Genomic DNA, 27,056 nt, shown 5'->3' with positions numbered 1-27,056 from the left:
CTAGAAAAAAAATTCATGCTCTATCCTCAAGGATTCTACATGGAGCACAGCTAAAATTACTGGGTACATGAGAAGAGGCACACTCACAAACAACCAGCACAACCAGCATTTCCCAAGGCGCTCACACCCACCACCTAAGGGGTTTGGGGAAAGCAATGCACAATGAAAAGCGAGAATAAAACAAAGTTCTTGTCCCAAACAGGCAGATACCTCCACACCCCCTCTTCCCAGAGAAAGAGACACACAGACAGACCGCCAACGCTCCCTGTACACTCCCAACACCCTGGGGGAGGCTGTCTGACACGGGTTTTCATTCACCAACTGTGGCCTCATTACTCAACTATGGCTTTCTGCGTTCCTCCCCCTTCATCCCCAACTCCTCTCTTGAACACTGGCTCCAGTTCCCCGCCTCCTCAACCCCATACCACCTCGGGAGCTGGAAACCAAGCCAACAGCACCCCTCACCTGGCACCCAAACAACCCCATAAGCCTCAAGGGCTCCCCTCTCCCATCTCCAAACCCAAGCACTGCCCTGTACTTGGCCCGAGTCCATCTCTGCCGTCGGAGCCTGGTCCAGTCTCTTCCTCTGTACAGGCTCCATGTCTCTCTCTATGCCTAGGGAGAACCAGACTTGACTGCTACTGTCCTCTTCACCTCTGTTTTGCTATTTCAGAGATGCTACAATTCTAACCTCAGCCTTTGGCAAACCCTCTTCTAGCATATCTGCTCCTCCTGGATTACGAGGCAGCCACTTTGCTCATTAGAAAATAGCCTTTTCTAATGGCAAGTTCGGCACTTCCAAGATGAGAGGGAGGCAACAGAAGAGGAAAAGGAGGGAAGTCACAGGAAGACAAAATGACTGTTTGCAAGCAGCAGCTTCCCTTCCATACAGCAAAGCCACCACTGCAGCATCTTCCCCAGCACAGCCAGCCAGAAACGTGGCTGCATCTCCAGTGCCAAGGTCCTTTAAACATCAACATCAAAAGCCAAGCCAATACCCAGGTGTCTAAATGAACTAAGGACACCATCACCACCTCTTCCCCTACCTGAGATTGTCACAAACACCATCTCCTAGACCAGGAAGGAAAACTGAACAGTCAAGTTTCTGCATCTGCTTGCCAGGTGTTCCCATTTTTCCTCATTTTTTCTGCTGTCATAGCAACCAAATGCAACAGGCAAATCTAGCCCAAGACTGCCAGTCAGGAAAGGCAAGGTGCTGCTCTATCAGCCACAGACAGTAACACATACACATCAGCCTCAGCCCTAGGCTCAGCAAATGAGCTTCAGGAGGACAGACTCCTTCTCCAAGCTCAGAGTTGTAGCACACCCCCACTGCCATCCTGTGCTCTTAAGCTCTGTGAGCTTTCACCAACTTGAAACTGTCAGAGGAACGAGAGACAGCCATCTCTAGCAGCAGGAGCTACCCCCCACCCCCAGGCCCATAATCAGCCTATACCTTGGAGAGTCCAGCCCTGCAGCCTGCAAAATGATCCCTCAAAGAGGTCAAAGATCAGGAAGGTAACTCTTACCTTAAGCAAAATATCTGTTACAAGTCGAATCCTCCAAACCCCACTCATGAAAGAAATTCCAGGCAATTCCAAGGGTGGTTCGTTTCTAAACAGTACAATGAGAAAATGAAGGGCTCCTCAGACCCCAGTAGAAGGAGCAAGCTAAACTCACTAGGAGGTCCCAAAAGGCAGGCCAGGCAAAGGTCTTCTCCCCTGGTTCGGAAACCCCAAGGCAACCTTGAGGGCCTTGCAGCTGGCTTCTGAGCACAAGAACAGGCTTCTGAACTTCACAGCGCACACTCTCTCAACTAGGCCCCACCTTAACATCAAATACTTGACAGAGCCTGGGGATCAGTGTACACAGCCTGCTGTCAGTCAGCTGCCAGCGTCACAGCTCCGGAATGCTTCTCTCCTCTTCCCTAAGAGCTGCAGAGGCGTCTGTCAGCAGCTTCCTGGGCATCCCAGCACTGAGGAGAAAAATGCTCCTGTGCCACAGCACCAACCACCAAAACCACAGTCAGGGCGTTCTCTGTGTCAAGGTGTACGCCTTTAGATGGGCCCCTGTGTGCGGCTCTCTAAGCCACAAGCTCCCAATTCAAGAAAATCACTGATGGAGTTCCTGTCGTGGCGCAGTGGTTAACGAATCCGACTAGGAACCATGAGGTTGCGGGTTCGATCCCTGGCCTTGCTCAGTGGGTTAACAATCCGGCATTGCCATGAGCTGTGGTGTGGGTTGCAGACGTGATTAGGATCCAGCATTGCTGTGGCTCTGGCGTAGGCCAGCGGCTACAGCTCTGATTCGACCCCTAGCCTGGGAACCTCCATATGCCGTGGGAGCGGCCCAAGAAAATGGCAAAAGACCAAAAAAAAAAAAAAAAGAAAATCACTAAGAATCAAGAAAGAGGCTTTCAGAAGAAGAGACAAAATGACCGAATTACTGTAACTGAGGCCCTGTAAAAAGGCTTGAGAACGTTTTTTGGAGAAACACTAGCAGGGAAGCTTGGCACCTTTCAAGCAAAAATGAAGTTATTAGATCAAATTTCATTACAGCAAATACAACTACAATTAAAACTTCTCAGTGCAGTAGCCTACTTAGCACATTAACGCCTAAGTACAGCCAAGGAAGGGCACTGTCCTTCAGAAAGATCACAGAAATGAGAGGCAGTACATGTAGTAGTTTGAGGCATAGCATCTGGGACCAGACTACTGGGATTTAAATCCTAACTCTGCCATTTATTAGTTTTGGCAAGACTCTTAACCTCTCAATGCCTCAGTATCCATTTTAATAATGATACCTTCCTCATAGGCCTGTTGTGGACATTAATATAAGGAAAGACCTTATACCTCATAATCAATCATAAGGGCTCTAAGTATTAGCTATAAAAATAAGAATGTTATTATTATTAATGGAAAAAACCAACTCTTCTTCTAAGAAATAAATTTATTTCATTTAATGTCAAAGATGAAATTCTAAATCCTGAAACAAGGGATGCTAGAAAATTGCTTTCCTAGGAAATTATAGACTGAGCTGAAATTTGCCTGCCTTTAACTTTTATTCATTGATCTGATGCCTGTCTTTGGCAGCCACGTGAAAAATGTACCCCACTTCCACCTGCCAACCCTTCTTAAAGACTTAAGCACATTCTCCTTCATCTTTTCTTCTACAGACTAAACAGGATTGTTCACAGGACATGGTTTCTAGACCCCTCACCATAATGGTCCCCCTCGTCAGGGAAATCTCAATGTCTCAACATCCCTCTTGAAATTTAATACCCAGATCAGAGTGTTTGGGGCTTGGCATGTCCTTGGGGCTCCATAAACTTGGAATGAATTAATGAAGCAGTCCACAAACACCATGGTACATAGAACTACTCTCCTCCTTTCTCTACACATTATATTTTTGTTAATGTAGCCTCGGCTTATATTAGCTCTTCCAAGAGGGATTTCCATAAGCCTGTTGGTTTGGGTGTGCAGGGGTCTCCCTTGGGGGCGAGGTTGCAGGACCTGCATCTGACAAAGGTTAGATAGCATAACAGAAAAGGTGAACCGAGAAAGCAAACACTAATCATGCAGTAAAAGAAGTCTGTCAGTGACAGTCTCAAAAAGTCCTGCTACCATTAATAAATCTACACTGTGGGTTATTAAGTGTAGTCACGAGTGCTGACCAACAAATATTTCTGATTCTCTTCCCAGATGCCTGGTAGAAAAGCAGGCCCCTGGAGACAGGAGTGGTCATGTGACTTGTTTTAGCCAACGAAATGTGAGTGAAAGCACCAGTGCAGAATTCTCCAAGTTTCCTTTTCCTTGCCTTTGGCAATCATGGAAGCACAGAGATAGAGTGTCCCTCAGTAAAGGTGACAGAGCTGAACACTTCAGGTGACCTGTGATGGACATGGAGGGAAAATGAGAAATAAACCTAAATTGTTTTAAGTCACCGAAATTCTGTTTGTCATTGTTGTAAGTGACAACAATTTGCTGACAACAATCTGTTACCATAGCAGACCCTAGACCACCCTGACTGATCCTATATACATAAAATATTTATATTATATAATTTATGTAATTCATATTTTATAAATTATATACATTATATATCATACTTGTATAATATTTGTATATTATATCTATATCTATATATATATTTTTTTGCTTTTTAGGGCCACACCCACGGCATATGGAGGTTCCCAGGCTAAGGGTCAAATCAGAGCTACAGCTGCCAGCCTACACCACAGACATAACGCAGGATCCAAGCCTCCTCTATGACCTACACCATAGCTCATGGCAATGCCAGACCCCTGATCCACGGAGCAAGGCCAGGGATCGAACACACATCCTCATGGATACTAGTCAGATTCTTGTTTCCAATGCACGGCAATGGATCTCCCATGACTGATTCTATATTATTGGCACGGAAACTGGAACACTCAGAGTTCACATCCTCTGGATCCACCAGATCATAGCTTTCACAATTATTTCTCTCTGAGTTCTACCTGATGGCAGTGGGGGAGATGCATTTTCTGTTCAAATCGGCAATGTTCTAAAGGAAGTCACCGTGGAGACTGCCTTTTTTTTTTTTTTTTCCTTCCACAGGAGAAGGAATCCCAACATTATCTGACTACAGTGCATCTAAGATTGCCACTGCACATCAGAAAACGATGACTTCCCTGGAGGAGACTTAAGGATGAATAGAAGAATCTGGGAGTAATTTTGAAGGGATAGGAACAGCAGGTTGTCTAAGTCGGTGGTTCTCAAAACTTTTCCAGAATCACAATCACCTGAAGGCTTCCTAAAACACAGTTTATGGGGTCCTATCTCCAGAGTCTCTGATGCTGTAAGGCTGGGGTGGGGCTTGAGAATTTGCATCTCTAACAAGTTGTCAGGGATGCCCACCACCCTAGAAAGTTTCACTCCCAGAAACTGCGGTGGAGGCTCTAGCAGAAGGAGTAATGCGACCTTAACAGATCCACTTGGGAGAAGGAAAAGAGCCAATTTTCCTTTTTCCACCCAATACATTAATCTGAGAGCTGATGTAAAGGATGCAAATGGTCATCTCAGCCTTCTTTTCTCACCACATAACACACTACACAACAAAGTTAAGCTCCTTTAAGGGAACAAAACAGAAATCATATTCGTTAGCACACTTTAAAAAAAGTGGATTCTGTGAAGGGAAGTCACGCCTCACTCACCCTCCAGAGCTCCCTCGGGATCTACCTGGAGGGAAAGCCAGGTCTATTTCGGGAAGAAGCACTTTGGATCATTGGTTGCAACCTCCCTCTCCAACCTTATCTCCACACGCTCCTTCAAAAACCTCCAGGACATGTCAGCCCCCTTGCCAAAGCTGGGCACACTTCCCTCAGCTGTGAGTGACCCTCACACACGAGCACACTTATCTTCACTTATCTAAATCCTTCCCTTCCTCCAGTTAGGGCCAGACACTTCAGCAAGAAAATCTCCCCTCTCTTTTGTCCCCATCACAGCCAATCAATCACCAACTCCTTCAATTCTACCTCCCAAGTATCTCCAGAACCCAGCTGGTGCTCTTGGTTTTGCACTCTGATTGGTATAGATCCCCATGCTCCCCCTCCCTCCCTCTCTAGGTTTTTTGTTTTTTGTTTTTTTGCCTTTTTAGGGCTGCACTGGAGGCATATGGAGGTTCCAAGCTAGGCGTAGGATCAGAGCTGTAGCCACTCTGATCCTACACACAGCCACTGCCACACCACATCTGAGCTGTGTCTGAGACCTACACTGCAGCTCATAGCAACACCCTATCCTTAACCCACTGAGCAAGGCCAGGGATCCAACCTGCATTCTCACGGATACTAGTCAGATTTGTTTTCGCTGAGCCACAACGGGAACTTCCCACATCTAGGTTTTTGAATAGGTTGTTCACCTTGACTGGCCAGGTCTCAATTTAAACAACATCCTTTCCCAGGATGGAGGGGCCTTCCACAATCCCTAAGCCAGGTTAGAACCCTCTTTTATCAAGTTCAGTTGAACTCCACGTTCCCTCTATCCTGAACATTTATCACATCTGTGATCTCTCGTTCAATTATCTATCCTGCCAAGTGTATGCTCCTCACGGATAGAACCAATCTGTCTCTGCACTAACTGCAGAGTCTGGCATAGTCCCTAACACATCTAGGCACTTTCTAAGTATTTAATGAATAAGTACAGGAATCGCCCCATCCATTCATAGGAATCTTTCCTTTCTGTCAATGCCTAAAGCACATCTGTCTGCTTCAAGGAGGGTCTGGCCACATAGTTGGGCCCATCATCTGAAACAAGCAAGCACCTCTTATGACATCTAGGAATCAGATCTAGAGGGAAAAAGTGACCCTTGAAAAGGAGGAGGAGTTTTTCCTTGGCAAGTGGATGGAACTGAAATCAGCTGCAGAGATATTTTGGTAGGTTAAAGAGGTTACCTTCTCAGAAGTGCTCAGGGAACAAAGTCTTCTGTTAACAATGAGGAAAGGGAATGTGTGTGATAGAGGTGTTTAGTGATGGAGAGTGTACATTTCTCCAAAAGCATTATTAAAGTTGGTAACTTCTTGAGCTAAGTATTCCGAGGGATTCTCCATCCAGGCCTTTACTGACAGGCACCCATGTCTCCAGGATGCCTATGGAAGGGGGCCAAACCCAATGACCTCCCAAGAGCTTCTGACCTTCAGAATTCTATAAACAAACTTATTCCAAGCTGGAATTCAGAGAATCCACACTCTGGCTTTGTCTTCACACAGCAATTATTTCTGATATAGGAGACAAGACAACATTTACCTTCCACTTTCTCTAATAGTATTAATGCTTTCAAAGTTGGACCCCATACCGTTCCCCAACCCCACAGTCTGGCTGTCATGTCCCGTGAGCCATAGGCATCCAAATAATTGAGCAAAGAGCTTCTGATTAGGGCAAGGCTTGGGCCTGACTAAAGAGATCAACCTTGGATGACATCCTGGCTTTTCTACTTCTAGCCAGGACACCTTAGGCAAGTGACATGACTTCTTTGGGTCTCAGTATCTTTGTCTCTAAAATGGTGATGATGGTCTGCCTCTCAGGATTATTGTATTAAATGAGATATGCACATGAAATCCTCAGCAAAGAGTAAACATGCAAGGAATGCCAGTGTGGTCATAATTATAGATTTCTAGTCTTAAAAGTTCTGTAGGATAATGATTCTAAGCTGAAAACACTGTCGAGGTGAAATGATACATTTGGAATTTGCTTCAAAACAAACCAGGGAGGAGTTCCCATCATGGCTCAGTGGTTAACAAATCCAATTAGGAACCATGAGATTGTGGGTTCGATCCCTGGCCTCACTCAGTGGGTTGAGGATCTGGCGTTGCCGTGAGCTGTGGTGTAGGTCACAGACATGGCTCAGATTCTGCGTTGCTGTGGTTGTGGCATAGGCCAGCGGCTACAGCTCCGATTAGTCCCCTAGCCTGGGAACCTCCATGTGCCACGGGTGTGGTCCTAGAAAAGAAAAAAAAAAAAAAGAAAAGAAGAAGAATCCAGGGGGTGAGGAGAAGGGTACAGATGAAATAAAATCAGCCACCACGTTTGGGAAACTGCTGAAGATGAGTGAAGGATTTATTACTATTATTTCTCTACTTTTGTATATGTTTGAAATTTTCTGTATTAATTTAAAAGTGTAAGTATGGAGAGAGGAAAATTCTGTAAAAATATAAATACGGATAAATTAAGATTATATTTGAACATATCTAGATGGCTGAATAGAAGAAAAATGATTTGAAGAAAGAGAACAAACCACCCTTAAAGCTAGTGCCTCCATGAGTTTCTCAGACAACTGTCTCTAATGATCAGAGGGGAACACAGAAACTTGCACATGTTTCCCTGCCTTCATTTTTGGGAGAACACATCCTGAGTGGGCGGTACTTACATTCTGAAACAGACACTCTCTGGGTGGTAGAACCTGTCTCTGAGCACCCCAGAGGCCCTGCTAAAATGGGACTGAGGGGTAAGAAAGTTCCCGTGTTAGGAAAAGCAAGCAGAAAGAACTCAAAATGTTCAGGGACAATGGGTGCCACCAGCCCTGCTCTTTTCTAAGCCCTGGCTTTGGATTCTCACTGGAGGCTTCCCTGGGAGGCTGGATCCACTCCATCCGCAGCTGTATTTAGGGTATGTTCACAGTAGATGAGTGGGTCCTCTCAGAACGCAGCTCGAGTGTCAGATGATGCTTGAGGGGAAAGGGTTCATTCAGGCGAAAGGGAGCCGTGAAGAGGCTCTGACAAGACCCATCGTAGCACAATCCCATGTCACCAACCCTTTCACAGCTACCTGCTGAGACGTCTAGAGGGTAAAAAAGCAAAAGTCTCGTGTTTCACCTTGAATCAAACAACCCACTCCAAGCCCCTCTGTCCAAGAGCAAAAATAGTCCAGCAAGCTTTGTTTTGAGCAAATGCCTTTAAGCTCCCCACGCTCCACCTGAAAAAGGAGACTATGTAAATGGAACTTACTCCTCTTGAAGAATAAATTCACTATTTTCTGGAGAAAACTGCCCGCTCACAGGATGCCTGAACGCTGTGGTCTGCTGGTTATGGCTAAAAAGAAAGAAAGAGAGATAATGAATGAGAAGTCATGGGAATGGAAAGGCTCACAGACACAACAACAGCTCAGTAATGTCTGAGGACCCCCAATCATCACAGATTCCTCCCAGGGTGAGACCGAAGGCCTTTCCTCCAAGAAGCCCTTCATCTGTCAGAAGCCAGCTGCATTTAAAAACCACAAACTTGCAGCTCAGGTGCCAAAGCCCACCTAAGAGGTGGAGATTTCAATTCTAGGCAAGTCTTGGCTCCAAGGGAACAGTGCATCTTAGAGAGACTTACTCCAATAAATTGAAGTACTTACTCCAATAAATTGACTCGAGCAGCCAAAAGTTACTTTAAGAAGGCATAAGCCGAAAACAAGAATGAAGGAAAGCAGACAGCATTTTCAACAGCTTCCAAAACCCATGAACCAGAGAAAGAATTCTAAGAATTAGCCACCCACCCAGAAAAAATTTATCTTCTGAAAATTCTTCTCCCTACTACAAAATGTCTTCACTTCAGTGATGGGATATAAGCGTATGGGCATGTCTCTGCAATACGACCTGTACAATTTCAACACTGTGCAGTTTCTATCACCCTTTTGAAGTGAGGAGGGATCAGCTTCCACGCCGAGTTGACAGACACAACCGAAGTGCGTAGGTGTTTTGTGTATTCATAAAGGCTGCCTGGCTCTTTGAAAGGAAGGAGGAGCTGGCTCTAGAGGCTACTGCTCTGCTCCACGAATAAACTAAACTAACCACCTCTTTGAAAGAAAAAAAAAAAAAAAAGATTTCAAAATGTTTTTCTCAGTCACAAAATCAGTTATTTTAGAAATGTTAGAAAATACAGAAAGAAAAAAGCCACCCATCATCTCACCACCTAGATAAATACCTGTGTATCTTCTTCTATTGAAAAAAATTAAAAAAAAAATTGTGGGAGTTCCCATTGTGGCGCAGTGGAAGTGAATCTGACTAGGAACCATGAGGTTGTGGGTTCGATCCCTGGCCTCACTCAGTGGGTTAAGGATCCAGCGTTGCTGTGGGATGTGGGGTAGTCGAAGACGCGGCTCAGATCTGGCATGGCTGTGGCTGTGGCATAGGCCAGCAGTGGTAGCTCCCATTGGACTCCTAGCCTGGGAACTTCCATATGCTGCGAGTGTGGCCATTAAAAAAAAGAAAAAAAAAATTGTGATTTTACTGTATTAGAAATCTATCCTGCTTTTTTCTTTTCTTTTTTTTTTTGAGGATTTTATTTTATTTTTATTTATTTATTTTAAAATATTATGTTACTTTATTTTTTTTTATTACTCGAATGAATTTATCACATCTGTAGTTGTATAATGATCATAACAATCCAATTTCACAGGATTTCCATCCCATAACCCGAGCACATCCCCCCACCCCCCAAACTGTCTCCAATCCTGCTTTTTTCATATCCTAGTAACATCAAAAATTTCCTGTGTCATTAAAACTTCTTCATTTGAAATAGGTGAGTAATAGTCTTATCACACGGATATAAAATTTTTTTTCATTTAACTGTCCAAAAAATGTTTACTGGCCATCTGTGTGCCAGGTACTGCTTCAGGTGCTAGAGATGTGGAATGAACAAAAAAGCCCCTACCCCATGGTGCTTACATTCTAGAAAGACTGACATTCTTCTAATGCTGGACATTTCAGATGCTTCCCCTACCCCACCCCCACCTTTATAAAAAATCTCTCTCTGCATATATAGGCTTTTCTACAGCTCAAATGATTTCCTTTGGTTAAAGTCCCAGAAGTAAAATTAATCAAAGGGCATGGTCATTTTTTAAGGCTCCAAATACAGAAGGTTAAAATGCTTTTATTGTCAGACTCAATACATCATCTCAGTTTGAGTGTTAAGATATTAGATCCATATCCAAATTGAGCCCTGCCTCAACTCGGAGATTAGTAAATTTAAATGAGCACAGCATAAAAGTTATTAAAAAGGAAAACATCTCCAGGCCTACAAAGTTGGTCTTATTCTGCCCTGGGGCCTGGTCAGAGCGCCCTGTGCTCTGGTGTCTGGGGAAAGCTGGCATCAAGGTCTGAGCTGGCTGAATCCTAATAAGCCATACATAAAGCAGGCAGAGCCAACAGGCCAGGCTGCTCCCTGGCCCTGCGACTGTACACCACCTCCAGCACCATCTCGCCCCTCCCAAACACGGCCAGTCTCCGAATTCTCAGCTCCTGGTTCCAGCCAAAGCCCTCGGAATCCTATGACCTCATCTAGCGGGCAGCCAGCTGCTCTTTCCAAAACAGGGAGTTAAGGCATGAGCATCTTGATAAGGATGAGAAGCAGGCCCCCTAAATATCCATCTCAGAAATCCTTGCCCCATGTTACACCTAGGTTCTTTTTAGAGTCTTCTCCATTCACCAGGGAATTGGAAAACACAAACTCTAACCTAAGCCCGCATCACTTCCACCCGGAGGAAAACAAAAAAATGCTCTGCTCATAATGAGAATAACAATAATTCCTATCCACTAGCACCTCTACAAAGTCTTTCTTCCATGTCTTAGCTATTAACACCGTCAACTCCTGTTTTATGAATGAGGAAACACCTCACAGAGGTTAAGTGACTTGCACAAGAAAAGTTCGTCAATAAGTGATCAGACTGGGGCATGAATCCAGGTCTTCTATTTTTAAATTTAATGCTCTCTGCATGATAACCTGCTGTCCCCTTCCCTTAGGAGTCTGTGGGGCTGGCAGCTTCCTGGCCATGATCAGAAGTCCCTAAAGACAAGGCATCAGAAAAACAGCAGCATCTATTGCTACTCCCTCTCCCCTCCCCCACCTCCCTCCCCTTATGCCCAGGGCCAGATTTATGAGTGGCAACAATGTCTTTGGTCCTAACACAAAGTCAGCCCGGTGACTCTCTGGTAGATACCGGCAAAGAGCAAATATTCTACATGCCTAGAGCGGCATCCAGTAAGGACTCCACATTCACTGCACAACCTTAACATCATCTCCTGGGCTCCCCACACCCAACTTGTACCAGCTTAAATAAGCACAGGGTCTTGGGCAAATGAATCCTGAGCTGGAAGGTGTGGGCACTAAGACAAGTTTTACATTCTAATATTAGAAGAAGGATAGTTTTTTTTAAAGTGGACAAAAATATAGCTGTCATTTGATCAGACCTAGAGGCAGCTAGCTCCCCAACCTTTCTTTACTATTATGGATGCTACCTTTTTGTCAAAAATAGCTATCAACCACAGCACCATCAGCACCATTTCCTGCATTTACACGAAGCTTTAAATGTGGTCATATTCATCTGCACATTCAGTGCAGATATTTTTATTCCCATGTTACATATAAGGAAACAAAGATTCAGGTGATGGGTATTATTGGATCACTAAATTAAAAAAAAAAAACACTCAATACATTGAGAAAAGCAATCAGAGTAATGCTTCCTGAATAGCGAGGAATTCAAATCTGATTATTTCTAATCAAACTCACCCAGCTTGCTAATGGCAGAGCTTCTGGTTCAGCACTTTTTGAGCAAAGGAAGAAGTGTTAGGTCCTTGGGCTATTTCATTCAATTGTCCTATATACCCAGCAGGGCAGGCTGTGTTTCGTCACATCAAACCACGGGTAACGAAAGGCCCAGAAAGGGTAAATGTTGTGCCCACAAGAGTTAACTTCTGTGCTCCTGCAACCACCACTCTTCCGATCTCTTCCTACCACTCCAGGTCACCCTCACCAAATGAAGGTTGCCTATCCAACGTTAGACCGCCACACTCATTTGGAGAATGCAAAGTCCTCTGACTTAACCTGCTGCCCTTGTGCCTTCAGCCCAAAAGCCCCCAGCCTGCTCCACTTCCTGATTTTCAATTTTCTAAAATCCATAGAGAATCTTACGTCCTATCACCCTGCCTCAAGATGCAGTTAGCAGGCACAGACAAATCCCTTGAAATACCTGTTCTTAAACCTGAATTGCCACCTTGCTCCCTGGCAGTGATGGAGACAGCCTGGCTGGGTGCCAGATGGCTGGTTTCAATGGAACACAGAAAGTGTCTCTCTCCATACAAGGACTTCTATTGCTCTTCAGGCTAACGAGAAAGTAACTTGCCAAACGAGGTAGAACACAAACTAGCCTTTATTCCCAGATCCTGGTCTTCCTCCCAGGAGCACCCCTCCAGGTTGAATGGCACCCAGTCTCAGTTTCACCTGTGAGAGGACCAGGGGGCAGGGTGGAAGGTGGCAGGGAAGAAAGGACAATCTCCATAAAGGCAGGCCATGGTCCAAAAAACACATAAAAAGATGTTCAACATCGCTCATTATTAGAGAAATGCAAATCAAAACCACTATGAGGTACCACCTTACACCACCCAGAATGGCCATCATCAAAAAGTCTACAAACAATAAGTGCTGGAGAGGGTGTGGAAAAAAAGGAACCCTATTATACTGTTGGTGGGATTGTAAATTGGTGCAACCACTGTGGAAAACAGTACGGAGATGCCTCAGAAAACTAAAAATAGAACTACCATTTGATGGAGCAATCCCACTCCTGGGCATCTATCCAGAGAAAACCATGACTCGAAAAGACACATGTGCTCCAGTGTTCACTGCAGCACTATTTACAATAGCCAAGACATGGAAACAACCTAAATGTCCATCGATAGAGGAGTAGATCAAGAAGACGTGGTAAGTATACCCAATGGAATATTACTCAGCCATTAAAAGGAACGAAATACTGGCATTTTTAGCAACATAGATGGACCTAGAAATTATCATGCTAAATGAAGTCAGCCATACAATGAAACAGCAACATCAAATGCTTTCACTGACATGTGGAATCTGAAAAAAGGACAGAATGAACTTCTTTGCAGAACAGATACTGACTCAGACTTTGAAAAACTTATGGTCTCCAGAGGAGACAGTTTGGGGGGGGGGGATGTGCTGGAGTTGTGGGATGGAAATCCTATAAAATTGGATTGTGATGATCATTGTACAATACAAATGTAATAAATTCATCGAGTAAAAGAAGAAAACAAAACAAAACCAAAAAAAGGCAGGCCATGGATAACCATACACATAAACAAGCACGTTTTCACAAGCCCCTGGCCTGGGTTAGGCCCTAAAAACGTCCAACAGTCAACACAGGAGACTGGATGAGACAGCAGAATGAGGACCAGGGAGAACTGGAGACTGACTTGAGCTCCATAGAAGGAAGAGCCCATCTACAACCACAGACAGGGCTGGTCAAAATGTAAACAGATCCTACACTTTCTTGCAATGTTTTTACAAGATTGATCTTCCATTCCCAGATCCTGGTCTTCCTCCCAGGAGCACCCCTCCAGGTTGAATGGCACCCAGTCTCAGTTTCACCTGTGAGAGGACCAGGGGGCAGGGTGGAAGGTGGCAGGGAAGAAAGGACAATCTCCATAAAGGCAGGCCATGGTCCAAAAAACACATAAAAAGATGTTCAACATCGCTCATTATTAGAGAAATGCAAATCAAAACCATACAGATTTTGACTATCATGTGAGGAGGGACTCTGGTTGGCTAAACATAAAGGCTCCAATTTACTTAGCATGGCCATTTTTTTGGCATGGCAAGAAGTCTGGAGTTAATGCGAATGGTGTTCAAGAGTGGAGGTTGGAGCAGCCTGATAAATCTGCTTTTTTGACAGTGGTGGTACTGGTATGCTGAGTGTGACAGAGCTGCTCTGTCAGCACTAGCTCTTATCTGGCCCATGCTATAAAGAGAAGAAACAGCTTGAAATGTAAGGAAAGTGTCCGGCCTCAAAGTCCACAACGGGATTCCATCAAGGCTCTCCTCACTGGTATGCCTGGCAGCAGCTCCACCCTAGACCTTCTGGCTCCTCCATGCAGCTCCCCAAATACTCTCAGAATCTCCCTGCAGACTTGAAGCCACAGTCAGCACTGCCTCCAGGCTTGTTAAGGCACTTACCGTCTTTGTTCTAAATCCCAGTGTCTCCAGAAAACCAAGGGTCCTAGGTCACCAAATAATGCTCCTACTTAGGTTCCCAAATTGATAACCGAAGCTGAAAAGCAAAGAAACTGCCTCCCCACGTTCAGCCTCCAGAGTAAAGAGGTAGCAGCCAACAGTCGTAATGGCACCTCCACTTTCCTGTAACACTTTTTAAGCAACTTTTGTTTTATTTTACTGAACATTTTCACATAATTGATCATTTAGTACAAATTGTCACTGTTGTTCATGTGGCATTTCCTAAGGGGGCTGAGGATGTTCCTGAAGTGGTCTTTGCACTATTTTAAGTGTCAAGATTTGTAACAGCTCGCTGCACACGGGTGTTACTCTGACAGGCCCTTCTTGCAGAAGCTGGAAATCAGGCTTGATGAACCAACGCATGGTCCTCATTCTCTCTCCAAGTGAATGCCATTAACACAGTAGTACTAACCAGCCTCCTTCAATATCCACCCTGGGCCACAAGTCAGCCCAGAGTCCTGGGGTCAGACTATCTGGGTTCAAGCCAGAAGAAGTCACCTCAGGTCCCTCAGCCTCAGTTCTTCCACTTGCAAATAGGGAATAAGAACAATAGTCTTCCCACAGGCTGCTGCAAGGAAAAATGAGGGAACGTATATGAAAGGGCATCACATAACGCCTGGCACATAGAAGGTACTTACTTAAAGTTTGCTGAACCCGGGTCTTGACTATTGCAATGACTAACAGACATCTAAATTTTATTTTATTTATTTATTTATTTATTTTGTCTTTTTGCCATTTCTTGGGCTGCTGCCACGGCATATGGAGGTTCCCAAGCTAGGGGTCCAATCGGAGCTGTAGCTGCCGGCCTACACCAGAGCCACAGCAACACAGGATCCGAGCTGCGTCTGCGACCTACACCACAGCTCACGGCAACGCCGGATCCTTAACCCACTGAGCAAGGCCAGGGATTGAACCCGCAACCTCATGGTTCTTAGTCGGATTCGTTAACCCCTGAGCCATGACGGGAACTCCGGACATCTAAATTTTAACAAGGCAAAAATAGAATGAGTCTCTTCCCCTCACTCCCACCAAACCTGACACTCCTCCTCCCGATTATCTTACGTCCATTAACAGCATCACTGTCCAACAACCTTGGAGTCATCTTCCACTCCTTTACCTTAACCGTCACACACCATGTATTAGCAAGTCTTGTTGCCTCCATCTACAAAACACACTCTGAATTCATCCACTTCTCTACATCTCTGCAGCCGGCACCCTAATCATCTCTTGATAGAATTGTACAACAGCTTCCCAACTGCTCTTCCTTCTTCCACTCTGGCCTTTGTATCACCTGTCCCCCTCACCGAAAACCAGACGGATCTTTTAAAATGTGAAGACAGCATGCTCCTCCTTTAAACCCTACAACGCTCCACATCACACAGAGTAAAATCGAAGCTCCTTACCTTGACTTACGAGATCCTAGATGATCTGACCCCTGTCTAGCTCCATCCTCTTCCTGGACCACTCTCCTTCCTCCTCATCCTGCTCCAGCCACACCGGCCTTCCCTCAGCTCCTTGAACACCAAGCTCTAAACAACCTTTGTGCTAGATGCTCTCTTTCCATACTCTCAAAACTGGTTCCTTGTCATTCAGACCTCAGCAGAATTACCATCATCTCAGAGCCCTTCCCAACCACCCATTGAAGTAGGCTCCCGGTCACTCCATATCACATCACCCATTATAATTATTACTAATTGTTATTTTTCTTGCTTTTGTCTGTGTTTGAAGATCATCCGTCTCCCTACTAACATGTGTATTCCAGAAGAGCAAGGACCTCACCTGCCTTTTCAGTGCTGTTATCAACCTGTAACAGTCTTTGGCTATTGTATTTGCTGAATGAATGTGAACAAACTGAAAAGATTCCCACTTTAAAGTGAGGCCATGCCTCCAAATAGGCTAGCTAATCATACAGAAGTCTGGACTTGGGTGGCAAGGAGACAAGAACTTAAAAGGTCCTAAGTCATCAGAAGGCAGTGGTCTCTGCTCTTACCGCCTGGGGAAGGAAGCATCAGATCAACAAACCAAGACACTTCACCCTTGGCTCTCTCCCAAATGTGTTACCCTCACCTGCAACTTCCCATAAACCCCTGCAAAGAAGAGGTAGTACACTCAACAGAGAGAATCGAAGAATGGAATACAAACAACCAAGAGGCAATTACGGAGTGATTAAAAACACACAAGAGGATAATACAAACATCACCTGTATCTCCCTTTTGAGAAGTGGGAGAGTTATTTGGTGTGAAACCTACAATTTGATGACTGATTATATGCTCTCACATTGCTCTCTACTATTTCATAGGTGTTTACTCTCCTCCCCTCTCCCTCCCCTCCCTTAAGATCCTAAGTTCCCAGAGGGCTGGGAGCAGTCATTCACTTATTGCTCATGTATTTCCTGCAGCACAGAACAGCAATACCCGTGGAGCAGGCACTTGAACTCCTTTATCTCAACAGGCACAAACACACGTCACCTTCAGGGAGAGGCTCTATGGAACCCACCTCACTTTCTGATTTCAGCAGCCCAACCTATCATACACGCCCCAGAAAGAGTGGGAAAGGCAGGAGCCCCAAGGCCCTGATAAAGAATCTTATAGCCAGGCTGGGAGACTCCACGAGCCTGGAGAAGCATGGCACAGACCAAAAAAGGGCCTTCCCTGCTCCCACGCTGTCCGCACTTGACTCACACACACTCCCAACAGGGAGAGACACTGAAATCCACCTAAACCTCAGACCCACCACCCAGAGGGACAGTCAGTACCAGCTCTCCTTGACCAAAGGTGCCAAAAGGGACTGAGCCTGGCACAGACAGCTGGGCTCAAGGGAGTCACAAAATTAATTGAGTGAACTGAATGCTCTTACATCTTGCAAAGAGGGAGGTCTGTCCTTTCCACACACTGAATTTAACAGATTAAAGTCTTCTAGCATGATTTGAAAAGCTCTATAGTTCATTAGGCTCTCCAAGTGTTTTCAGATCCACTTGGTGGCCAACTCGTTTCATAAATTACCTCTTCTGACTCTGTAACCCACACTGCAAACCTCTCTATTCCCCAAGTCCCCATGTGGGGCCCTAATATTTAGGACTGCTAATTGGTTAATAGGAAGTTTTAATTCTGGCTCCACAAGACTTCAATAACCATGAAAAAACTAAAGCCAAATCCCTGACTGAATGAGGAAATCAAACCCAGTCTCCTCTCCCCCACCCCCTTTTTTAAAGGAAGCTGGCAGACAAGCAATGTAGCAGAAGCCAAAGTACCAGCTCTGTTACTACCAACTAGTTTCACACCTCTGAGCAAATACTGAACCTCTCTGGGCCTTAGTTTCCTCATTTGTCCAATGAGGGGTTAGACTCTCCATCTGGAGAGGCCACAGGAGGCCGTCAGAGCATAAACCCCAGGCTGTTCAGAGTCATACAGGCTGGAGTTAAATCCCAGCTCTGCCACGCACTGGTGGTGCACGACCTTGAAAGAGTTAATGACCTTTCAGAGTGCTGGTTTCTTTATCTGCAAAAAGAGGAGACAATTCCAACTCTGCAAGATTGTTATAAAGAGTACTGATAATGTGCCTGGCCTATGGCAGACGCTCAACCTTCAGTGCCTATTATATTTTTGTTTTGCTAGCTTTAAAACTCCTCTCTAATACTGTTGTTTTGTCTTTTTCTAAATCACAAACTGTTAGCCTGGCTCAAGAACACATTTTCTTCCCTTTGAGTTAAGGCACAACACCCTGCCTCTGGTTTAAACTTGTATTTAAAGAACTTGCCTACCAGGCAAAGTGGTTTAAGATCAATAAGCACCCTCTGTCAGCCACACTTCTGTCCCTCACTGGGTCAAGCCCCATGGTTCAGAAAGTGCAGCCCTAGAAAAAAACAGCCTCCCCAGCTGGCTGTGCTAAGCCAGGAACACACACTCTACAGAAGTCTTAAAACTTCACAGGAAACACTTTCGACCCCAGAGAACACTCAGTTTTATCCTTTTAACGCTCTTCAATAAGTCAGTTTCCTCAAATGTAAAATGAGAAGACTGGACCAGGTGATGTCTTATGGATCTTCCAGCTGTAATATCTTAAAACACTGAAGTTCATCTCAGACTGTTGCTGGAGCGACAGGCTGAAATGTAACAACACTGCACAAAACTGAAAACACAAAGGAAGGAGGCAGAACAGCTGTCCCCTCCCCAGTTTCGCTTGCCAACAGAATATCCTTTGAAATGACATTGGAGAGGTGCAGTTAATGACACTTTTCTCCTGTTTATTCCCAATCAGACTGGATTGTTTGTGGGGTTGTTTTTTTTTTACTTTTTTTTTTTTTTTTTTTTTAACTGCAGGCTCTCCCAACCAAACCACAGAAAACTCCTTTTCTCTTAGACTTTCATGAATCAGGAATACATCACAGCAAACTGAATCCCTATGAAACCAGTATAGGACTAACCTGCTTTCCTGTTCTTGCTGGGAAAAGAGGAAGAAGCTCTCTCCTTGAGTTCCATGCTGTGTCTTCCCGGCCTTATGAAAACCCAAGTTCAGGTCAGGCAGGGAGGGAGGGAGGGCCCAGCTGTGTGCAGAGGTGAAGTGGAGGCTCCCAGCCCAGCCTGCCTGTTCTCTTTCAATTTCGGTTCTGGAGCAGCTGCCTCCCAAAAGGTGTTACAAATCCAGCAGCCACTTGCTCCTACTCATTCATTCTCTTTCCTCTCCGCCCCCCCTACGCAAAATCTGGCAACGACATAGGAACACAGTTCCACCTCTGAGTCACTGCCCCGCTGTGGCCAAGCAGAGTACTGGCTGGGAGTAAACAGCTAGGCAGGCACTTCATGTCTCCAGGCCCCATTTCTTCTGTTCTTTGAGACCCATGGGGGTGGCAGCCCCTCTGGTGGCAGGACATGAAAAACACCTCCACTTGAGAGCCCTGGGGTCAGAATGAACTGCTCACTCAGTTCTGCTCTGCCACACTGTGGCTGATATCATCCTGAAAGCAGAGAGCCTTTGGTGGAGAAATGAGGGTTCTTCTCTCACTACCTCTCATGGTCAGGGCGGGGAAGGAGCTGAGCAGTTACATGCTGTCATACCCACTCCCCCTGCCAACAATCTATGATTCTTTTACCACTGCTTGGGATGGCTACAGCTTTCTCAGCATCAGTTTAACCATATGGCTTTCACTCTCAGAACAGGCTTAGAAAGTAGAAGGGCAGGGGGTTAGGAAAGGCAAGCTAAGGCACCCAAATGCCTTTATTTATTTATTTTTTTTCTTTTTAGGGCCACACCACAGCATATGGAAGTTCCAGGGCTAGGGGTCAAGCAGAGCTGCAGTTTCCAGCCTCTGCCACAGTCACGCAATGCCAGATCCGAACTGGATCTGCAACCTAAACCACATCTTGTGGCAACACTGGGCCCTTAACCAGCTGAGCAAGGCCAGGGATTGAACCCACATCCTCATGGATACTAGTCAGGTTCTTAACCCGCTAAGCCACAATGGAAACTCCCCAAGGGCCTTTATTGCCATGGCCTCAGAGCAACACCATGGCTCTTCACTGTGTCTGTGAAGGACTACAAGTCACAATGCAGCTGACCACTTGAAATATGAACTCCATGGCACAAGGACTGTTTCCATAGCTATGTTGTTTTTGGTTTTTTTTTTTGGTCTTTTTGCTATTTCTTTGGGCCACTCCCGTGGCATATGGAGGTTCCCAGGCTAGGGGTCGAATCAGAGCTATAGCCACCGGCCTACGCCAGAGCCACAGCAACGCGGGATCCGAGCTGTGTCTGCAACCCACACCACAGCTCACGGCAACGCCGGATCGTTAACCCACTGAGCAAGGCCAGGGACCGAACCCGCAACCTCATGGTTCCTAGTCGGATTCGTTAACCACTGCGCCATGACGGGAACTCCCTCCATAGCTATGTTCTAACGCTTACATATTGCTTGGCACACAGTAGGCGTTTCATAAATATTTGTTGAATGAAAAAAAAAATACAAGGGGTCTTGTTCAGAATCTTCTTTAGATGACAATTTCACTAAAACCTGTATCCACTACCATCATCTGTTCCCTTTTAGAAATGTCCATTGCCTTCATAACTCCCACCACTGCCTGTAGGGAGCCCTCTATACATCTTTAAATGAAGAGATGATTTACTGTGACACCAAGGAAGTTTAAGCATTAGGGCCCCTCACTTTCACAAGCACCTTCCAAGGCCATAGAAAGGGGTCTAGTAATGTGTGTACATGCTTTCTGCAAATTTATGTATTTTTAAAGAAGACCTCTCAAATTTTATAAACATCAAGCCCCACAAAACAGGTCTGCTGCAGCAGAATGAAAGAATGAAGAACTCACAAGCCGCCCTGACCGCAGAGCATTTGGTTTAACAAAACTTGTTTTACCCACAGAGTCGATAAGCACCGAACTATGGACATAACCTAATCAATCACAAGTCAATTGCTATAAAGCCTGGAGTAGGTTTAAGAGGACAAACTCACTTCGTTCAACGTTTACTTAGCCCTACTATGTGTTCTGCACCAAGTGCTTTGAGGTAAAACAGTTGTTTAGAACATAATTATTCCCACTGAATAGGAGCTTATGATCCAAAAGAATAGACTGAGGGGTTCCCATCACGGCTCAGCAGAAACGAATCTGACTAGTAACCAAGAGGACGCAGGTTTGATCCCTGGCCTTGCTCAGTGGGTTAAGGATCCAGCATTGCTGTGGCTGTGGTGTAGGCCAGTGGCTACAGCTCCAATTGGACCCCTAGCCTGGGAACCTCCATATGCCGAGGGTCTGGCCCCAGACAAAAAAACCCCAAAGCCCAAAAGAATAGACTGATATGTCATACCTAGACATAATATGTATTTTATAATATTAAACAAATCAGAGTGAGTACCGCAATGTCAAAGTAGAGCAAGGCACACCGACTTGCTAAGTGTCAATCTGCTGGGTACAACCACACTGGAAAGGAAATCCTTTTATCCCCATTACCCCCCCTGCAAATATGACTACTGAGGCCCAGAGGGGTCAAGTGCCACCCCAAGGTCACATAACCAGTAAGTGACAAAGCAGATGTCAAGCCCATATCTGCCTGATTCCTAAGTATGGGTTTGTTCTCAGCGGCTACATTTCAGTCAATGGCCAGTTGCTCCACAGAACCTCCAAAATGCCTGAGGAGACTTGCGGGCGGCAGAGATACCGGAACCACATCAAGCACCAGCAGAGGCTGGCCAGCTTCCAAAGCCCACACTTTTGGGAGTGGAGGAACAGGAAGTGCCATGAGCTTATTCACCAGGTATATAGCTGTAACCCTCATTCACCAGGCACACCCTGGCAGGGATCAGTGACAGCTGCCTGGGAGCCAGATGAGGCCACCTGACAGGCTCCCACCCTGAAGTCCTGCCTCCAAACTCCCTGGTCCTGGTTGCCAGACCGATCATGCTGCAGCACGGCTCTCATTCCATTATCTCCTGGTACACACCCTCCATGGCTTCTCGCTGCTAAAGCCTCCTCTCTCACCACTTCCCTAGACTGTTCAGGACTTCCTTGGTGGCCTAGTGGTTAAGGATTCAGTGCTGTCACTGCTGTGACTCAGGCTTAATCCCAGGCCTGGTAAATTCCGCATACTGTGGGCACGGCCCCCAAAATGAAAACAATTTAACTGTTCACCAGTTCCCCAAGTCACCCTGTCTTTCCCACCTCTGGGCTCCTGCCATCTTCTTCCCTAATGAATTCTGCCCAGCCTTCAAGGCCCCTTCTCTTCCCAGCTGTCCTTCCTGATCACTCCAGGCCATTCTTCCTCGTAGTTTCAGCACTGAAGGTTTACACTCTTTGTACAGCAATTACACTTCCCCACAGCTCTTTTCATTTTACCTTACAAAAATTAAATACAGTGGTTCTGTGGTAGCTGTGGGAGATTGGTTCTAGGACTCCCCCTCCCCAAACCAGAATCTACAGACGATCAAGTCCCTTATATAAAAATGGCACAGGAGAGTCAGTCAGCTCTCCTCAACTGCGGGTTCTGCATCCAAGGGGGCCAAGTGCACTCTGTGTTACAGACGGATATAAACTAAAAAGCAGAAGGTCTCTTTCTTGCCTGGAATTCAGTGTCAATCTCAGAGGCAACATGTTTACCAGTTTCTTGTAGTAAACATGTTTGTTTTCGCTTTTTGCATTTATGAAATTTTTTATGTATTTAAAATTTTACATACACATCTTTTTAGAAGAAAATTACACAGAATAAAACTGTACATTGGAGTTCCTGTCGTGGCACAGAGGTTAACGAATCCGACTAGGAACCATGAGGTTGCGGGTTCGGTCCCTGGCCTTGCTCAGTGGGTTAATGATCCGGCGTTGCCGTGAGCTGTGGTGTAGGTTGCAGACGCGCTCGGATCCCGCGTTGCTGTGGCTCTGGCATAGGCTGGCAGCTACAGCTCCAATTAGACCCCTAGCCTGGGAACCTCCATATGCCGCGGGAGCAGCCCAAAGAAATAGCAAAAAGCCAAAAATAACCCCAAAAAACTGTACATAGTTTTCTACAACTTACTTTTTACTCTACAATTCCTCCATATCCACATGTAAGGATAAGCATAACCCTTTTCACACACAGCTCTCCTAGGACCCCCCAGCAGACCAGATCACCCCATAGAGAGATGACCCAGGAGCCAACGTGCTCCAACACATATGAGAGGTTTCAAATTTGATCACCTTCAAATAAATTTGCCCCCCGAATTTGTTTCATTTGAACCACACAGATTTTTTTAAATTGAACCAAAGTTTAACAATGGGACATTTTCATACAAAAATCCAGCTTATCTTGGAAAACCAGGCCTCCATGAGAAGTGGAATGGCCCTTCTATAGTTTACTGCAGTCCCCACCACTCCCTACTGCTTCCCAGTGTTGAGGGTGTACATCTAGTGGTGTTTGTCATCACATCTGCATTTCTTTTTTCTTTCCTTTTTTTTTGTGTGTGTGTCTTTTTGTCTTCTAGGGTAGCACCCTCAGCATATGGAGGTTCCCAGGCTACGGATCAATTTGGAGCTGTAGCCGCTGGCCTACACCACAGCCACAGCAACGCCAGATCCGACCCATGTCTGCAACCTACACCACAGCTCACGGCAAAAACGGATCCTTAACCCGCCGAGCGAGGCCAGGGATGGAACCTGCGTTCTCTTGGATGCTGGTCAGGTTCGTTAACCACTGAACCACGATGATAACTCCACATCTGCATTTCTAATTTTCCTACAAGAAGACACATTTCTTTCTACCCATATCCCAACCAGGACTAGGGAAACAAAAGATAAATGGAGTGGACTAAGTATTCCTAAAACAAACTGGAGCACATACGCACAATCTGTTTTTTGGTTATCTGCTAAGCCTCTGTAGACATTTGAGTTTGCAACCCCTATTTTGTACCAACACCACTGATACCAGAGAAGCTCTTCCTTTTAGGAAGGAGATCTGTTAAAAAAGAATAAGCTTTTCTTGCATAAGAGTAAGAATGAAATGAAGGTGGCGAAAATCGGCCAAAAATATGTCCCTCTCACAAAAAATCTTAGAAGAATCTTCCCAACAGTGACAGTGAGTAGACTTGCCCTTAATCTTTCCTGACTGGTTTCCTGAAAAGGTTAACCCCATGACAGTCAACAGACTGTTTCTTGCAGAGTGAAAACTATCAACTGCCCCCTAGAGAATCCAAAGGAAGAGAGGTGTCAGTGGCTGCAGCCCTTTATGGACACTCACAGGAGCCACTGACAGCAGGCGAGGGTTCCTGCAACAGAAAAGCATCTGACCAGGCGCCGCCTGGAACAAGATCACAGAGCTTCGCTCACCTGAAAAAGGCAGTTTCCTGTGGTGTTTAGAGCATGGGTCCTGGAGTCCAGCCCTCAAAGCCACCTATATCACAGATAAACTGTTCCAAAAAGCAACTTTGAAACACTGCCACCATCTTTTAAAAATAGTTGCTTCTGGGGTGAGGGGAGGAAAGAAATAGGTGAGGGAGAGAAAGAGGTACAAACTTCCAGTTGCAAAATGAATGAGTCACAGGTATGAAATGGATTGTGCAGGGAATACAGTCAATAACAAATTCCTTTGTATGGTGACATATCCTAACTAGATTTATCATGGTGATCATTTTGAAGTGTAAGGAAAAGAAATTCACTGTGTTGTGCAGTAGGAACTAAACATAATGTAGGTCAATTATACTTGAAAAAGACAAAAAATATATAAACAAACCCACAGAAGAAGAGATCAGGTTTATGGTTACCAGGGGTGGGGGTGGGAGGTAATGGTGGGGGTAGATGAGCTGGGGGAGGAGGGATTGGATGAAGCCAGTCAAAAGGTGATACAAACTTCCAGTAATGAGATGAATAAGTACTACAGATGTAATGGACAACATGAGACATACAGTTAGCACCGCTGTATGTTTTATATGAAACCTTGTCAAGAGAGTAAATCCTAAGAGCCCTCATTACAAACAATTTTTTTTCTATTTCTCTAATTTGTATCGAGATGAGATGACGCATGCTCACTAAACATGTGATAATCATTTCATGATGGATATAAGTCAAATCATTATGCTGTGGCACCTTAAAGTTACAGAGTGCTATAGTTCAATTATATCTCAATAAAACTGGAAGATAGATCATTAAATAAGTAAATTGTCTCTGCTAGGTACGTGGGAGAAGTCTTAAAAGGTTCACGATTACTAGATGCGGAGACCTAGATGATACTGCATGGTTTCCAATAATGATATCTGACATAAGCATGTTCATTCATTCACGTCACAAATAGTTGAGAGCCGGGGAGATGCCGACGCCGCGGCCTCACACTATGTGAGTAATCAAGAAGAGCGAGGGGGTGTGTAACAGCTCAGACCCTACATCCTGTCAAAAGTGAACAAGAGGACAGAGTTTTTCAGATTTTCAGATTCATATATGATAATTTGTCTTCTTAGTCAGGAGCTGTAAATTCTCCATCAGTTTACTAAGCCAATTTGAGACCTTTTATCACCTAGGGTAACCGCTGATTTCCAGAAATCACTATATTAAGAATTTTAGAGCTGAAAAGGACACAGGGCTCACCTCATCCAATCTCTTTGTTTAACAGATGAGGAAACTGAGGTCAGGGAAGGTTAGAGAATTGCTCAAAGTCATAGCTATTACTAACCATAAATTAACACTAGGTTGTTGAAAACAAGGATGTTGGGGGACATCAAATTTTTTCAAAATTAATGTCCTGTCTTAAAAAAAATCCACCTTCCAGTGACTAATTCCTACTAACAAATATGAAAAATGTATTTTAGGGAGTTCCCATCGTGGCTCAGCAGTTAACGAACATGACTAGTATCCATGAGGACGCGGGTTCGATCCCCAGCCTTGCTCAGTGGGTTAAGGATCCAGTGTTGCTGTGGCTCTGGTGCAGGCTGGCGGCTACAGCTCCAATTTGACCCCTAGCCTGGGAACCTCCATATGCCACGGGTACGGCCCTAAAAAGACAAAAAGACAAAAAGAAAGAATGAAAAATATATTTTAGAGCTGGGAATCCTTATGTCCAGTCAAAACACCTTGCAGAGAAATCTACTCTGGATTCAAATGGTATATAAAACACACGCAGGGGTAGATGGTCATGCGAAGACGGAGGAGTCTTGATGCATCTCGAAAGCAAGAAACGCCAAGGATTGTCAGCAACCACCAGAAGGAAGGAGAGAGGCATAGAATGGATTTTCCCTCAGAGCCTCCAAAAGGAACAAGCCTTCAGATGCTATGATTTCAGACTTCCGGCTTCCGCAATGTAAGAGGATACCTTCCTGTTGTTTTAAGCCAGCAGGTTTATAGTAACCTGTTATGCCAGCCCTAGGAAATAATACACAATCTGTATCAGCTTAGTGGCTTTGATTTACCACAACCCCATTAGGTGGAAAAGCCGTCAGAGAGCCACTAGGACCTTGGGACTCACTTAATAGTAGTATAGAGTCTACGACCAGCAAGGTAAAAGATGTTCTATTTTGAATTGATCCAAATATTGTGTTCACCTCTGACAACCAAACCTACAGACCTGAGTGGAAAGCTGGAGCTTGTCCAGGAGAGACAAGCCAGGGCTGTGAAGGGCACCAATGGGTCAAAGCCACATCACTGAAGGAACTGGACTTTTATGGCCTGGGAAGACTCAGGGTGCATGACTACTGTCATCATCTCTGAAAGGCCATGATGAGGAACAGTAATTTGATTTGCTCCTTGAGGTCCAAGATGGTAGAACTAAGATCAGTGGGTGGAATCACTGGGAAGTATATTTTTTAAGGAATCAAGTGTCAACAATGTCACAGAGGCCTCTGAACATCGGACTGGCGAGTTGGCTCCTGTTGGTGAAAGTTTTCAAGCTCAGGCCAAAAAAATCGTTTGACCACATGTTGCTAAGGAAAGAACACAAACCCCAGGTCTGCAATCTTCCAAGATGACCTTATGCTCCTCTCTAGCTCTGTGCATCTATTAATCCATGAAACACACCATTCAGCAATTGTGTGAGTCAAGAGATTTCTGAAATACATGGGTAGAAT

At 45.1% G+C, this 27,056-nt stretch overlaps 1 protein-coding gene across 9 annotated transcripts in view; it reads right to left on the bottom strand.

Moving 5' to 3' along the window:
* PLEKHA7 (pleckstrin homology domain containing A7) overlaps positions 1 to 27,056 on the bottom strand; it is a 229,023-nt gene that overhangs the window by 87,318 nt on the left and 114,649 nt on the right. For 8 of the 9 annotated variants that reach the window (XM_047776198.1, XM_047776202.1, XM_047776201.1 and 5 more), the window contains one exon: positions 8,480 to 8,563. In XM_047776198.1, the coding sequence (XP_047632154.1) occupies positions 8,480 to 8,563 (84 nt within the window). Of the gene's footprint in view, positions 1 to 1,529; positions 1,606 to 8,479; positions 8,564 to 27,056 lie in introns of those variants that run through there. The other variant, XM_047776206.1, reaches the window with a different exon arrangement.

The sequence above is a fragment of the Phacochoerus africanus genome, chromosome 4 (genome assembly GCF_016906955.1).
Source record: "Phacochoerus africanus isolate WHEZ1 chromosome 4, ROS_Pafr_v1, whole genome shotgun sequence".
In the NCBI taxonomy this organism is placed as follows: Eukaryota; Metazoa; Chordata; class Mammalia; order Artiodactyla; family Suidae; genus Phacochoerus; species Phacochoerus africanus.
The sequence above is the reverse complement of the archived record's forward strand: the minus strand, read 5'-3'. Positions and strand labels throughout refer to the sequence as shown.